At 43.1% G+C, this 16,334-nt stretch overlaps 2 protein-coding genes across 2 annotated transcripts; both read left to right on the forward strand.

Annotated features, from left to right (window-relative positions):
* Positions 1–1,082: 1,082 nt before the first annotated feature.
* Positions 1,083–11,034, forward strand: LOC123723870 (laminin subunit alpha-2). Its single transcript, XM_045695667.1, has 6 exons — positions 1,083–1,277; positions 2,762–2,882; positions 3,507–3,701; positions 5,336–5,465; positions 5,687–5,863; positions 9,260–11,034. Exons 2-5 carry the CDS (start codon positions 2,796–2,798, stop codon positions 5,692–5,694), a joined length of 420 nt encoding a protein of 139 aa, XP_045551623.1. The 5' UTR covers positions 1,083–1,277; positions 2,762–2,795; the 3' UTR covers positions 5,695–5,863; positions 9,260–11,034.
* A 122-nt stretch (positions 11,035–11,156) lies between these two features.
* Positions 11,157–14,738, forward strand: LOC123723871 (laminin subunit alpha-2-like). The gene is made up of 6 exons (XM_045695665.1): positions 11,157–11,404; positions 11,676–11,834; positions 12,058–12,211; positions 12,600–12,739; positions 13,019–13,218; positions 13,905–14,738. The coding sequence occupies exons 2-6, from the start codon at positions 11,781–11,783 to the stop codon at positions 14,248–14,250; spliced, it is 894 nt and encodes a 297-aa protein (XP_045551621.1). The 5' UTR covers positions 11,157–11,404; positions 11,676–11,780; the 3' UTR covers positions 14,251–14,738.
* The last annotated feature ends 1,596 nt before the right edge of the window (positions 14,739–16,334 follow it).

Consider the following 16,334-nt stretch of genomic DNA (forward strand, 5'->3'; position numbering starts at 1 on the left):
TCGTTGTTTTCGTTCAAAGACGAAAGAATAAAAACATGGTGTCGCCTCGTGCACGCGCCTCAGTCTCATTGTTCTCAGATCGACCACTATCCAAATGCGCTACTGTTTTTCAGCCAGGGGCTCCAAAGGCATCATTCACCGTTTTGCCGCCTTCTGAGAGCCTATGGGAGCCGTAGGAAGTGTCACGTTACAGCAGAGATCCTCAGTTTTCAATAAAGAGAGTGTAGAAGGCCAAGAAATGGTCAGAGAGGGCACTTCCTGTAAGGAATCTTCTCAGGTTTTGGCCTGCCAAATGAGTTCTGTTATACTCACAGACACCATTCAAACAGTTTTAGAAACTTTGGAGTGTTTTCTATCCAAAGCTAATAATTATATGCATATTCTAGTTTCTGGGCAGGAGTAATAATCAGATTAAATCGGGTACGTTTTTTATCCGGGAGTGAAAATACTGCCCCCAATCCATAACAGGTTACTCACATAGGCTACGGAGAGTGTGATCACACAGTCATCCGGAACAGCTGATGCTCTCATGCATGTTTCAGTGTTACTTGCCTCGAAGCGAGCATAGAGGTAATTTAGCTTGTTTGGTAGGCTCGTGTCACTGGGCAGCTCGCAGCTGTGCTTCGCTTTGTAGTCTGTAATAGTTTGCAAGCCCTGCCACATCCGACATGCTCCGGAACCGGTGTAGTACAATTCGATCTTAGCCCTGTATTGACGCTTTGCCTGTTTGATGGTTCGTCGGAGGGCATAGGAATTTGTTATTCGTTTCCGGGTTAGAGTCCCGCTCCTTGAAATCGGCAGCTCTATCCTTTAGCTCAGTGTGGATGTTGCCTGTAATCCATGGCTTCTGGTTGGGGTATGTACGTACACTCACTGTGGGGACGACATCATTGATGCACTTATTGATGATGCCAGTGACTGATGTGGTGTACTCCACAATGCCATCGGAAGAATCCCGGAACATATTCCAGTCTGTGCTAGCAAACAGTCCTGTAGCTTAGCATCTGCTTCATCTGACCACTTTTTTATTGACCGAGTCACTGTTTTTTTCTGCTTTAGTTTTTGCTTGTGAGCAGGAGTCAGGAGGATAGAATTATGGTCAGATTTGCCAAATGGAGGATATTGTTGAACAAGCAAGTAATACCTTTACCCTTGTTGGTTTCCTCCCACCCCAGCTACGGTGGCCATCGTGGACATATACTCCAATGAAGAGGAGAAGCTGGTTCTGTCATCTCAAGGCTCTGCCCTGGGCTCAACCTCGGTTAATCACCTCCACAGTAGGGCCTAATACTACTAATTCAGTTTTTATGCACACACACACACACACACACACACACACACACACACACACACACACACACACACACACACACACACACACACACACACACACACACACACACACACACACACACACACACACACACACACACACACACACTTAACTCTGGGTCTGCATACTGAACACTACCTTTGATCATCAATCTCACTTGGGTTAACATGTGTAAAGGTCTGTAAGAACTTTCTTCAACTAAAGTACACCATGGATAGCCTTTCTTTACACCTCTGCTCTGTGTTTTGCTCAGACACTCAGTACTGTATAGTCTGCTACTGTTTGTTCCTGTTCTTCTCATATTGTCACGTTTGGCCATAAAAGTTGAGGGTTGTCAAGGCATATAGGTAGCCAGATTAACAGACAGACAAACAGACAAAGACTTGAGTTTCCATTAGAACACCTCTGTCTGCTGCTGGACCTTGAGTCAGTGTCACATTGTCGCTGGCCTCTCTGGTGTTAACTCTTTTGGAACTGTCACATAAACAGTAACAATAGGTTATGTATTTATGACCTTCACAGTCTTCGGCAGTATGAGAGGTGTATTCTATAGGTCTTATAGAAGTGGTAACCCTTTTAAATCACACATGGAGAACTGAATATACTTTTTAAGTTTCTGTCTACGTGTGTCATAGTTGTCTTAATATGCATATACTTGTATCTTTTGCTCCTACAGTATTAAAGCAAGGTAATATATGTACTGTTAAAGTTTACTGTATCACCTTTTGCATGTACTTAGCATAGCCCATTACTCTCTAAAGCATCCCTGGTACCTTGGCTTTATCATACAAGTTACCATGCATTTACTTCACAAAAGTATGCTTACTTAGCTCATTGTAAATAAGAATTTGTTCTTAACTGACTTGCCTAGTTAAAAAAATAATAATAATAATATATATATATATATATATATTTATTGTAGATGCTTTAATGCAATATATGCTGGTCATCAGAATTGAGTCAGTAAACAACCCTCCATTTCTCAATGGTTTTAGATATTTGTCCAAATGTACAATATTCTGGGGACCAATAGGCTACAGCTTCCACTCCTTTTCATTCAGTAGCTACTGATGTACTGTCACCCCACTACATCTATTGCATGCTATGGAATTTGCTAGTAAATTGCTGACATTTTCAAATTAACATTTAACAATGAGGCCCTATTTGAAGCTTTATATCTGCTTCGCAGAAGCTAGTGTCTGATTGTTCAGATAAAGGTTCATAACTTTTGAATAACCCCAGATTAAAGGTATACCAAATAATTGTTCTTAAAACAGAAACCTGACTTTATTAATTTAGAATGAATGCAGTCTTAGTTTGGTGTTTATCTCACATAGTCATTGGCTACTAAAACTAGGACAGTGCTTCCACAATGAACAGAATGGAAGTCCAAATTGCAATTGAGACAACTCTCTCTTCTCTTTACAGGTCAGATTTTACCAAGAAGAGGTATGCTGGCTGTATGAGAGACATTGAGGTTTCCAGAACCCCCTATAACCTGCTGAGCAGCTCCGACTACACCGGCCTGACCAAAGGCTGCTCTGTAGAGGTCCGTTTAGCACTCCTCTTTCATCTCACTCTTCTTTTCATCACCCCTTTAATTATTCAGAGGTACAGGCACACTCATGAAATATGGCCAAACATTTTACGGAAAAATAAGAATAGTAAAAACGAGTGAGGCATATAAATAACAGAGAAATCGCTGCTTCTGAAATTTTTATTTTAGTTAGGGGAGAATATTTATACATACATTCACACCACAGACACAGAATGTAAAAGAGTGTAGCAAAGAATTGAGTGGGAGAAGTCATTTTTAATTTAGCAACGGCTGGCTTGTACGTCTCAGTTGTGTTCAGTTGTGTTTGTAAAATGTTAGCAAGATTTCACGCTCACTTCAGTAGGCCTACATCCATTTGTTGTGGACCCTGTGTCAATGCCTGATGATGCATCTGAAAATGCATACTGTGCTATACTCTAACAGACAAGGTTTATTATTATGTTCGATATAACTCTGAAATTGATATGGACATTATAAACAAAACAACGCAGCGTTATACTATATTGTACTATTATACAGTATTCAGATAATAAAAAGAACGCTGCCAATTACTGATGACTTTCAATTGATTGTGCTGTGAATGAATATCATGACTGGTCTCTCTCTCGCTAACAGAACCTCCATACAGTGAGCTTCTCCAAGCCAGGCCATGTGGAACTGAAGTCCATGTCCTTTGACGCTGGTACGGAGATCAGCCTGTCCTTCACAACCAAGAGTGACAAGGGCATCATCCTGTTTGGCAGTGGGGGCACCAATGGGACCAGCTCCCAGTTCCAACTCCCCAAGAGGAGACACAGGCAGTCTGGGGAGGTAAGAGGTGGTGGATGAGACACACACATACACTCGTGCACACACGCATACATATACTGTACACACACACACACACACACACACACACACACACACACACACACACACACACACACACACACACACACACACACACACACACACACACACACACACACACACACACACACACACACACACACACACACACACACATATATAAACACTCACTTCAGTGTTACAGCTATCAAAGCATTCTAACACAGCACCAAGTCCTCTATAATGTCACCTCCTTGTTCTTTATAAGTCATTGGATCCTATTACCCAGTAGAACTGGAATGGCTGTTGGAGGTGTTTCTTGGTTCCTGTAATTGAATAAGGAGCAGTGTGCTGTCTGGCTGATTTGCTTTGAAAAACTAACAGCACATTGATAATCAACTCCTGCTGTGTGCGAGGCTCCTTATTAAATGAACTATAAAAGAGATGGATTGCCTGTGAGGTTTAATGATTATACTTTCACCCGACAGCAAACAAAAATTGATAATCTTTCACAGAGGGCTAAAGGCTGGTAGATTTGCGATGACAGTTTTGATTAAAATATGACTTTCTACGTCTCTGTTAGGGCACCCTTCATCTCTCTCTCCATCTCTCCTTCTCTTCATCTGCAGACCACCACATCAATTAGTGCCTGTGGCTGCAGGAAATGATAGTGGGTTTAACCTCTAACATTCTCCCTGCAAGTGTCGTTAGTAAGAAATACATTATACAACAGCCCTCTGATGGATCACGTCCAATTTAACGATGACCCTTGGTAAAGGTCCAGACCGTCACCTTTAAAAATCATTAGACCTAGTAAATTAAGTGAGTGTCATTTCGAATGAGTACATGTCGGCCTCATCTGTCTCTGTGTCCTCGTCGTTCATTCTGTCAATTTGCGCAGGGGACAGGAGGAACGCGTGCTGAATCAGACCATAGTTATTGTAGCAGTAGCACTTCCCCTCACTCTCCCTCACTCTCCCTCACTCTCCCCAGGCAAACTCCCCCTGTGCATGCTGCAGTTCCAACGCTGTGGTGGGATGTGCTCACCATCTCGCTGGACTGATTACAGAGAATTTAATCATAACAAGAGGCACTTAAATCTATCTACTTCTCGTGTAGTATGTTTCAGAGAGGGCTGTGCTTTCTTTGAAGCTCTGCCCAAACAGAATCCAATCAAGGCGTGTAGAGAAATGGAGGACTTACATAAACGCTACAGGCCCTCAGGGTTGAAAAGCATATCGGTATGCAATTATATAAAGTTGACTTCCTTTCTCAAAGTATCTGAGGTTTCATCATTATTGAACAGATTTTTCTTAATGTTTCTGGGCAAAAAGTTCTTATTGTCTTTGAACACTCAAGGCTCCAGATTGTATGAAGCCTGTCCTGACTTGCTCCATATTTTATGAAGCCTGCCCTGACTTGCTCCATATTGTATGAAGCCTGTCCTGACTTGCTCCAGATTGTGTCTTCTAAACAATGGCTTTATGCACTGAGTGTGTTTATGTATTGATTTTCTGTATAACCCTGTGTCCCTGAGTCTGTGCTGAGGTGGTGTTGGTCATTTAGATTGGGTGGTCCCCCCTCACGCACCCTCTCTTCTCCCCTGCCCCCTGCAGCCCTTCTTGGCTGTGTTGCTGAACAAGGGGGCCCTGGAGGTGCTGGTGTTTACAGGCAGCCACAGCCCACGCAAGGTGGTCCGCAAGCCTGACCAGGGCATCCTGCACGACGGGAGAGATTGGGCGGCAGGTAAGATCACACACACACACACACACACACACACACACACACACACACACACACACACACACACACACACACACACACACACACACATTGCTATACACTGAACAGCCTCACATTGCACAATAACTTGTGTCTTAATGAACTAGTTTCAAGCCATTCGTTTTTAGCTGTCTCTACACAGAGCTGGCTCAAAATGTCTCACTGTCCTGCGTGTCTCTGTCCAGGTCATTAGCAGTCCAGGTGGATGAGAAGCGGAAGAGGGAGCAGGCCCTTCCCAACGACCAGCTAATAGGCGTCAAGAGACTGTTCATCGGGGGTATCCCCTCTGACGTAGAGCTCAGCTCCCAGAGACCCAACGTCCCCTTCGAAGGCTGCATCTGGAACCTCATGATCATTACCATGTACATCTCTCAGCAGCGCCTATTATCTCCCTACTATCTCCATATAACGATTCATTATCCTGATCATAGATATTGGCTCATTATTAGTAGATGTTATTAATGGAAGGCTATGTGAGAAGTGTTGTAAATGTGAAGTATTTGTGAGCTGTTTCATGATGCGTTGGTTTCTCCCAGTTAACTTCTATGGGCTACGTGGGACACTAGCAAGACACCCGCGGGACACAGCCAGTGAAATATCAGGGCGGCAAATTCAAAAACAACAAAATGTCATAATTCAACTTTCTCAAACATACAACTATTTTACACCATTTTAAAGATACACTTCTCCTTGATGTAACCACATTGTCCGATTTCAAAAAGGCTTTACAGCGAAAGCAAAACATTAGATTATGTTAGGAGAGTACATAGACAAAAATAATCACACAGCCATTTTCCAAGCAAGGACAGTGTCAAAAAACAAACCACAGCTAAATGAAGCACTAACCTTTGACAATCTTCATCAGATGACACTCCTAGGACATTATGTTACACAATACATGTTTTGTTCGATAAGGTTCATATTTATATCCAAAAACAGCATTTTACATTGGAGCGTGATGTTCAGAAAATGTATTCCCACCAAAACGTTCGGTGAATGTGCACATCAATTTACAAAAATACTCATCATAAACGTTGACAAAATATATAACAATTATTTAACCTCTCTAGGCTAGGCGGGACGAATTCGTCCCACCTACGTAACAGCCACTGCTATCCTGTGGCGCGATTTTCAAAACCTTAAAAATCCTATTACTTCAATTTCTCAAACATATGACTATTTTACAGCCATTTAAAGACAAGACTCTCGTTAATCTAACCACACTGTCCGATTTCAAAAAGGCTTTACAACGAAAGCAAAACATTAGATTATGTCAGCAGAGTACCAAGCCAGAAATAATCAGACACCCATTTTTCAAGCCAGCATATAATGTCACCAAAACCCAGAAGACAGCTAAATGCAGCACTCACCTTTGATGATCTTCATCAGATGACAACCCTAGGACATTATGTTATACAATACATGCATGTTTTGTTCAATCAAGTTCATATTTATATCAAAAACCAGCTTTTTACATTAGCATGTGACGTTCAGAACTAGCATACCCCCGCAAACTTCCGGGGAATTCGCTAACATTTTACTAAATTACTCACGATAAACGTTCACAAAAAGCATAACAATTATTTTAAGAATTATAGATACAGACCTCCTCTATGCACTCGATATGTCCGATTTTAAAATAGCTTTTTGGTGAAAGCACATTTTGCAATATTCTAAGTACATAGCCCAGGCATCACGGGCTCGCTATTTAGACACCCGGCAAGTTTAGCACTCACCATAATCATATTTACTATTATAAAAGTTTCATTACCTTTTGTTGTCTTCGTCAGAATACACACCCAGGACTGCTACTTCAATAACAAATGTTGGTTTGGTCCAAAATAATCCATCGTTATATCCGAATAGCGGCGTTTTGTTCGTGCGTTCCAGACACTATCCGAAATAGTAAAGAAGTGTCACGCGCATGGCGCAATTCGTGACAATAAAATTCTAAGTATTCCATTACCGTACTTTCGAAGCATGTCAACCGCTGTTTAAAATCAATTTTTACGACATTTTTCTCGTAGAAAAGCGATAATATTCCGACAGGGAATCTCCTTTTCGGCAAACAGAGGAAAAAAATCCCAAAGGCGGGGGCGGTCGGGGTCACGCGCATAAGCTAGTGTCTCTTGATCGGCCACTTGAGAAAGGCGATAATGTGTTTCAGCCTGGGGCTGGAATGACGACATTCTGTTTTTTCCCGGGCTCTGAGCGCCTATGGACGACGTGGGAAGTGTCACGTTAGAGCAGAGATCCTTAGTAAATGATAGAGATGGAAAAGAAGTTCAACAAATGGTCAGACAGGCCACTTCCTGTAAAGGAATCTCTCAGGTTTTGACCTGCCATTTGAGTTCTGTTATACTCACAGACACCATTCAAACAGTTTTAGAAAATTTAGGGTGTTTTCTATCCATATGTAATAAGTATATGCATATTCTAGTTACTGGGTAGGAGTGGTAACCAGATTAAATCGGGTATGTTTTTTATCCAGCCGTGTCAATGCTGCCCCCTAGCCCTAACAGGTTAAAGAATTATAGATGGACTACTCCTGGATGCAACCGCTGTGTCAGATTTTAAAATAGCTTTACTGAGAAAGCACATTTTTCAATATTCTGAGTACATAGCTCAGCCATCACGGCGAGCTATTCAGACACCCGCCAAGTTCGGGGCACACTAAACTTAGGATTAGTATTAGAAATATTCTCTTACCTTTGCTGATCTTCATCAGAATGCACTCCCAGGACTGCTACTTCCACAAGAAATGTTGTTTTTGTTCGAAATAATCCATATTTATGTACAAATACCTCCGTTTTGTTTGTGCGTACAGATCACTTATCCAAAGGCATAACGCGCGAGCGCGGAACCAGAGACGAAAAGTCAAAATGTTCCATTACTGTACTTAGAAGCATGTCAAACGCTGTTAAAAATCAATCTTTATGGTATTTTTAATGTAAAATTGCGATAATATTCCAACCGGACTATAGCATATTCATTCAAGAAGAAAAAGAAGGAGGGGCGCGCTCGCGGGCCCGAGCATATCCAATCCCTTTGTTGCCAGGCAGTCCACTCAGAAACTGAGCTCCTATTATCTGCCCAGTGACAGGAGAATGGTCAAACCACTTTCTGAAGGCTGTTGACAGCCAATGGAAACCTTAGGAAGTGCAACGTCCCCCACAGACACTAGTTTCGATAGAGAATCGAAAGAAGAACTACAATTCTCAGACTTTCCACTTCCAGCTTGGATTTTTCTCAGGTTGTTGCCTGCCATATGAGTTATGTTATACTCACAGACACCATTCAAATCGTTTTAGAAACTTCAGAGTGTTTTCTATCCAAATCTACTAATAATATGCATATTCTAGTTTCTGGGCCAGAGTAGTAACCTGTTTAAATTGGGTACGTTTTTCATCCGGCCGTGAAAATACTACCCCCATGCCCAGACAGGATAAACAGGTTGTAAATGTAGTCATTTGACACCTTGACCTGTTTTGACTGTTTTTTTCTATGGATGATAATACATTCCTATCATTACGCTCAGGGCTATCTATCGCTTCCCAGTGGACTAAACACAGTTCACCCATATTTAGTTGGCTTTAATGGGGCTATCCTCTGTGATAACCATGTTCATAATTCAACTGATTACACATCATCACCCATTAACACACTTTCTTTCTCTCTCTCTTGTGTGTGTGTGTGTGTGTGTGTATTTGTGTGTGCACATCCATGTGTGTGTTTGTTTGCTTGTGCATGCCCTACAGCCTCACAGACTTCTCCCAGCCCGTGGCCTTTGAGAACGCAGAGATCGGCCAGTGTAACAACCTGGCCCCTCCCCCTCCCCCGCTTCCCCTCCAAGAGGAAGAGCCTGGTGAGGAAGAGAAGGCCAAGGAAGAAGACGTGTCCCAGACTGTCCAACCTGAGGCTCCACCACCCACCCCGACACCAGACAGACACATCTCCCACTGTAGGTCCCACTCCTATGGGTACCAGGGAGTAAAAGACAAAAAAAGTCACATTAAAGGACTAAGTTCCCAGCCTATGATGGAGTGATATATTATCCCCATAAAGAGCTGTCATCTGTCCCCAGCACAGCTCAGCCAGACAGACCGGTTGGCCCTGAGTCTAAATACACCATCAGAGAGGTGATGTGGCTGGAATAAAGAATGGGCCGTTTTCCAATCCATTAGGTCTGCTTTATAGGTAAAGCTGCAGTGTTGACAGGGCTCTTTCTCATAGCTCCACTGCTCCATCTATCCTCTCTGGCTGACAGCTGAGGTACTGTAGCAGCACTCTCTCTGTCCTCGCTCTGTCCTTCTTGCTCTCTCTCTCTCTCTTTCTGTCTCTCTGTCCTCCTCTCTCTCTCCCTTTCCTCCTCTCTGTCTCTGTCCTCCTCACTCTCTCTCTCTCTCTGTCCTCTCTCCGTCTCGATCTTGCTGTCCTCTTCGCTATGTCTCTCTGTTTGTCTCTCACTCTCTCTCATCCATCCTTCCAGACTCATTCATTCTCTGCTAGCCAAGCTGCCTTGGATTGGCCAACACCAGCTGTATTTCCTCAAATATTCTCTTGATATATCTCCATGGTATGTATCATTGTAGGCAAATGAATAGATTGCTACAGTGGTAGTGCCACTGGTAGTACAATATTTTCTTGTAGAACTGATGTGCATTTTGGTAATCATACTGTAATATTTTTCTTAGCACTGTTCCTCTAGCTACCTGCTGTGCTGACTTTCGCCATTCATGACATCAGTGACATCAGACGTGTGTCTGTGGAACCTTCATTTTAATGGATTTCAGCCATAGACCTTCAACACCAAGCCCTCTGTGTGAGGATGTGTTGCTCGTGAACTATACATGCACAAACTTTCCATGTCCATATTCGTAGTATTGCCAGAAGACATTTGACTTTCAAAGGGATTTTCTTAGAAGATCATTTATTTTTAAGTAAATCAATATGGTTGTAGTAGCTCTGCTTTATAAACAGGCTATATATGATATATGCTGTACTGTTTGCAGTGTGAAATAAGGGTATGCACTGTAAAATAAATGCCCCTTTAAGCAATGGGAGCCTTTGTGGCTCAACAAGAATATAGAAAGAAAGGACCATTCTACATTGAGAGAGATGTACTGTATAATGCCAGATCAGAGGAATAGAGACGTCTTCATGTTCTGAACAGAACAAAATAAGTGATTCAGATGTTGGCCTTGCAAAAACAAATGTACATTTTCTGATAGCCTCAATAGCAAATCCATGTCTTTTTCAATAGCACCATCTATTGGCATGTTAGAATAGCACTTCATCTAGAAACAGAAAGCAGGTCAACTATATTCATATTAAAATGAATGTTTGCTTTGTGTTTTTAATGCACTCTTTGAAGGAGATCATGTCAGCTAATATGAATTGTTTAAGACAACTGCTACTACCCTGTCCCCTACAAGCCTCCCGTGTTGCCGAGGCATCTCCAGTGGTCTCTGGAAATAACCAGTTTGGCTTCTCCAAAAACAGCCATGTTGCATTTGATGACACAAAGGTCAAGAACAGGCATGTAGAGTTTTCATTGCTTTGAAAAGTCCCATTGAGACCTTTCTTTTCTAGATCATGTGTAATAGTCAGTTCTGTAAATATCATATCCGACTGACTGTTGTGAATCTGTTTGCTAACAGGCTAATCATAGAGTTTGAGCTGCAGACCACAGTAGAGTCAGGCCTGGTGTTCTACATGCCGAGGATCAACCACGCTGACTTCGCCACCATTCAGGTGAAGAAGGGCATGGCCCACCTCGGCTACGACCTGGGCCACGGCAACACCTCCGTCAGCGTGCCACGCATCATCAACGACGGACACTGGCACAAGTTCTGGGATCACCTAATGTACCTCTCGAGCCAGCCGGGGAAACAATCATAATAGTAATTTAGCATGGTGTACAGTCTGTTGGCAGTTACCATCAGTTCTATTTCACTGTCTGAGTGAGTTTAGATAGTGAGAGCATACAGCTAAATACTGTGTCACAATGACACAACTACAAAACCACATTTTCTATTTGACTAGTTCATTGACCAAAACAGGAGGCAAACAAAGTAATCAGGAACTACAACTCTTTATTTCCATCATGTATTAAAGATATGTATTGTTATTGTCCTTATTTACCCCTGAATCTTTCCCTTTCTGCTGTCTCAGATCCGGGTGGGGAGAGAGAAACTGAGAGGTGTACTGGTGATAGACAACTGCTACTCCAAGCACACCACCAGCCCCAAGAGGGCTGACATCCTGGATGTGGTTGGCATGCTGTACATAGGTGGCCTACCTGTCAACTACACTACCAAGAGGATCGGACCAGTACGTTCATACGCGCTTCCTCACATTTAATATGTAGGAAGTAAAACACAAAGCCTTATACACTGTGTTACTGTAATTGTATGTATTCACATATGATCAGTTGAAAGGGTTGATGTTGGAAGTAATCATTTACAATTTATGGGATAGATTCAACTGTAAATTAAACTTCTCAGTGTAAAGTCATATGTTATAGCATAGTTAAAGGTGTGTTGTGTTCTTCTAGGTCTTGTATAGTATCAATGGCTGCATCAGGAACTTTAAGATGCTGGGTATTGTGTTGGACATGGACACGCCCACCTCCAGCCACCAAGCGGGCAGCTGTTTCATCAGCACTGAGAAGGGAACCTACTTCGATGGCACTGAATATGTTAAAGCAGGTATAGTTCTAAGTTTTGAGTGTCAGAACGTAACTATAGGAAGAACTCCAGGCCGTAGTAACATAACTATAAGATCCTGGGGTTTTCCTGACCAGGCTATAGTAACATAACTATAAGGTGCTGGGGTTTTCCTGACCTGGCTATAGTAACATAACTATAAGATCCTGGTCAGGAAAAACTCCTGACCCCACAATGCAATATATCCTATCAATCACAAAATATAATAACTCCTCGTACACCAAAGTTTCACAGATCTAAGTTTTATGACAGTATAATGACTCCTTGTCAAAATAAAAGTGAAATAAAAATAGATAACTTAATATTCAATCTCATGGGATTTGTTGTATCAGTTCTGACTGTCCCCTGTATCTCCCTTCCTCTGGTCCAGTGGGTTCCTACAGGGTGGGTCTGGACGTGTCTCTGGAGCTGGAGTTCCGTATGCCCTGGAGCAACGGGGTTCCGCTGGCGGTCAGCAGCCAGGTGGACACCAAGATGGAGGGCCTGGGCATCGTACTGCACGGCGGAAAGGTACACACAAACATGCACTACAATACAATACAATAAAATGCAATGCTATACAATCCAGCTTTGTTGTCCCACATACATTTCATTCTAACCAGACTATACACTCTCTTCTGTAAGCCTAACAACAATCATGAGTGTGCAAAGCTATTGTACTGTATAAATTCAATAACGGGTTTCAAGAAAATCATGGTTGTTCATAAATAACAGTCATGTTTTGTGACAAACTGCCTATTGGACAAGTCAGGTGTATTCTGAGTAAAGTATGTCTTCTCCCTTTCCTAGCTGCTGTTCCACATGGACAACTGGGTGGGCCGGTTCACAGCCGAGTACCAGCCTGAAGCAGAGGCAGGCCTCTGTGACGGTCAGTGGCACTCAGTCACTGCCCACAAGCTCCACCATAGGCTGGAGATCATTGTGGATGGCAGGAAGGAGGAAGCAGAGAGCCCCAACACCAGGTCCAACACCGCTGACATCTGGGACAGGTACATGATACGACAGCACTCACCAAGCATATCACCCCTGGGACGTGTTCAGTAGAGGCACCTGGGACATGTTCAGTAGAGGCACCTGGGACATGTTCAGTAGAGGCACCTGGGACATGTTCAGTAGAGGCACCTGGGACATGTTCAGTAGAGGCACCTGGGACATGTTCAGTAGAGGCACCTGGGACATGGTCAGTAGAGGCACCTGGGACATGGTCAGTAGAGGCACCTGGGACATGGTCAGTAGAGGCACCTGGGACATGTTCAGTAGAGGCACCTGGGACATGTTCAGTAGAGGCACCTGGGACATGTTCAGTAGAGGCACCTGGGACATGTTCAGTAGAGGTAGCGTTGTGGAAGATTAAACATTCAGTTAGAACTGTATCATGTAGAACATCATGTAGAACATAATGTAGAACAGACATGCCTCTGGAATCAGGTTACATACTAACTCCTGAACATGACCCTGGACACTGTGTGGGACATTAAAGTTGTGCCAAACCATGCTTCACTACAACGTTGAAGATGTTTGTGATTTACTTCCTATCTAAACCTCAGTAGATAATCAAAGTTATAACCTCCAGCAGTCATCCGCTTCCTGACTTATGAAATAGATTCATGAATTTGTTTAATGGTGCAGAAAATTACAGTCATAAATCAACCGTTGTCTTTTATCTCTTTTACAGAGGGGCTCAAGCAGTTTGGCCTGACTACCAGCACTTCATTCAAAGGCTGCATGCGCAACCTGAAGATAACATAGGCATCCAAAGTGTTGGAGGTTCAATTCAACAAGGGCCTGGAGTTGAAGGGGGTTCAACCCCTCACCTGCCCAGCCAATGCAGCCTAAACACAGACTACCAAAGCCTGTCACTGCCAGACGTACAGCAGCAGCACCAAAACACATGGAAACACAACTTACAGGACTGTAACTTCTTCCTCATTCTGGATCAGCGGGCCAACCAACTTTATACCAAGGGTTTAGATAGCTTTTTAGAGTGTGAAGTATACAATACAAGTGAGTGGAACCTTTAGGAAGACATAGTATAAAATCATGGTCCATTTAAAGGACTATAGATCCTCTTCTATTATCCTGTATGTCCTAAGCCTCCTGTGTCTGTCTGTCTAAACTACATGTGATGTAGCATACAATACACGTATGTTGTGGTTGGAATTTGTACTCTGTAACAACAAACAGCATTTTGAAATACATGCTTTGAAGGCAATCAAATAATTGTATTGTCTTTATCACAATATCAAACCGTGGCCTTTAACTTACACTCGGGATCTGGAGGATTGCCATCTGCTTCATATCCAATAGATTCGTCTTGCAACATTTCCTCCAACAAGGAACTGCCTTAGTTTGCTGCTCTTCCTAACCTTCTGAAGCAAGAAACACTTACTGTCAATCTGGTACACACACTTTATTTGATGTCTATTCTACAGTAGGCTATGTCTAATATATATGCAGCAAACAGTGAACTGAAACGGGAAGAATTGTGAAAATAAAATGCTAAGCAACAGATATGTTTGTAATTTTATTGGGAAGTGCATTTTTTTCTTGTAATAATACCATGATGTATGAATGCTTAATTCAGCTCTACAATTGTCTTCAGCGCTATAACAACTATATTTTCTGATTCATTTCATCCTTATGAGCTGTATTGAGAAACACCCCAGGGGGGGTGAGCTCCCCAATCTGACGGACCAAAGGCTAACGACACATGGAAACGGAAAACCGACTACGAGCATGGAATGTGTATGTGGAAAGGTCTGCAAGAATGCCCAAGGCCCAAGATTCATTAATTCTGGATTAAATATTTGGAGGGGAAAGTAGCAACACAACACACAGGTAGCAAACCTGGTGAAAAGCAGGAGGAGCCAGGCCCGGAGTTACCCCACAGAGCCCAGAGCCTCCATGCATTGCAACAAGTCCCTCCTGAAAGATCATCAGAGAAGGTTTGCATCAAGTGGCCGCAAACCTGCAAGACAAGTGTGGTAACAGTTCATCAAGGATACAGACAAGGTGCTGGACGCAACAACAAAGGGAGATGCAGACAGGAGGCTACAAACTATAACAACAATCTTAGTCAGCCTAGCAGCAGAAAGGTTTGGCGCAGTGGAGCAGAAGCCTACGAGAACAATGTACACCATGAACTAGAGAGCTGCAAAAATCCACAAGATCAGGCAGGAACTGAAGGTCCTCAAGAAACAAAGAAACAGCACAAGGAGGCCAGTGAGGAGCATCTTGAGAAAGATGCGTAGGGCTGAATGGCATAGAAGATGGCAGAAAGAATGAGCCAGGAAGCGAACTGCCTTTATAGCCAATCCCTTTGGTTTCACAAAGCAGCTACTAGGACAGAAGCTCAGTGCGAACCTGGCTTGTTCCAAAGAGGAGATTGACCAGCACATCCAGAGCACATACAGTGACAAGGAGCAGGAGTTGGGGCAGTGTAACATCTTGATACACCCACCAGCACCAGTCACAGAGTTTGACAACAGGGAGCTACTCCTGAAAGAAGTACAGGAAGTTGTGAAGAGGGCAAGGTCTAGCTCAGCTCCTGGACCAAGTGGAGTCACGTACAAGGTCTACAAGTACTGCCCTCTGTTACTCAAGCAGCTCTGGAAGATCATTAAGGGGCAGAGAGAGAGGAGAACCACCCTGGAGCTCTACAGCAGCTCCACTCCAGCTCAGCACTGGTGTACAGACAGCATGGACATCACCATGACCCAGTCAGGTAAGGTATGATGTCTTAAATGTGTGTGGATTCGAGCTGGAGCGCACACGATAACATAGCTCAAAGTAAGAACAACTCTCTTTCGATCTCTCTCTTGACCGCTCTCATTCTCTACCTCTCTCGACCTCTGAATGCTCAGCTATGAAAAGCCAATTGATTTTACTCCTGAGGTGTTGAACTGTTGACTCTGCTGGTCATCTTTGAACGTCTGGAAGAACGATCTGGCCTAAATAGCCATGTACTCTTATAATCTCCACCCGGCATTAGCATTTACATCTCAAACTGCTTGTTGTATTTGTGTTGTGGACATCATTGTGTGGCAGTGTTTAGGTGGGGTTCTGTTTAAAGGTACATGGAGGACAGAGGCAGTCAGGAGGATAC

Source organism: Salmo salar, chromosome ssa15, assembly GCF_905237065.1.
Source record: "Salmo salar chromosome ssa15, Ssal_v3.1, whole genome shotgun sequence".
Classification (NCBI taxonomy): Eukaryota; Metazoa; Chordata; class Actinopteri; order Salmoniformes; family Salmonidae; genus Salmo; species Salmo salar.

Excerpts from the sequence above, each read along its gene's own strand:
- LOC123723870 (XM_045695667.1), top strand. The coding sequence starts at position 2,796 with ATGAGAGACATTGAGGTTTCCAGAACCCCCTATAACCTGCTGAGCAGC. Across the intron at positions 2,883-3,506 it reads CCAAAGGCTGCTCTGTAGAG|AACCTCCATACAGTGAGCTT; the intron begins GTCCGTTTAGCA and ends TCTCGCTAACAG. Across the intron at positions 3,702-5,335 it reads GACACAGGCAGTCTGGGGAG|CCCTTCTTGGCTGTGTTGCT; the intron begins GTAAGAGGTGGT and ends TGCCCCCTGCAG.
- LOC123723871 (XM_045695665.1), top strand. The coding sequence starts at position 11,781 with ATGCTGTACATAGGTGGCCTACCTGTCAACTACACTACCAAGAGGATC. Across the intron at positions 12,740-13,018 it reads TCGTACTGCACGGCGGAAAG|CTGCTGTTCCACATGGACAA; the intron begins GTACACACAAAC and ends TCCCTTTCCTAG. Across the intron at positions 13,219-13,904 it reads ACCGCTGACATCTGGGACAG|AGGGGCTCAAGCAGTTTGGC; the intron begins GTACATGATACG and ends TCTCTTTTACAG.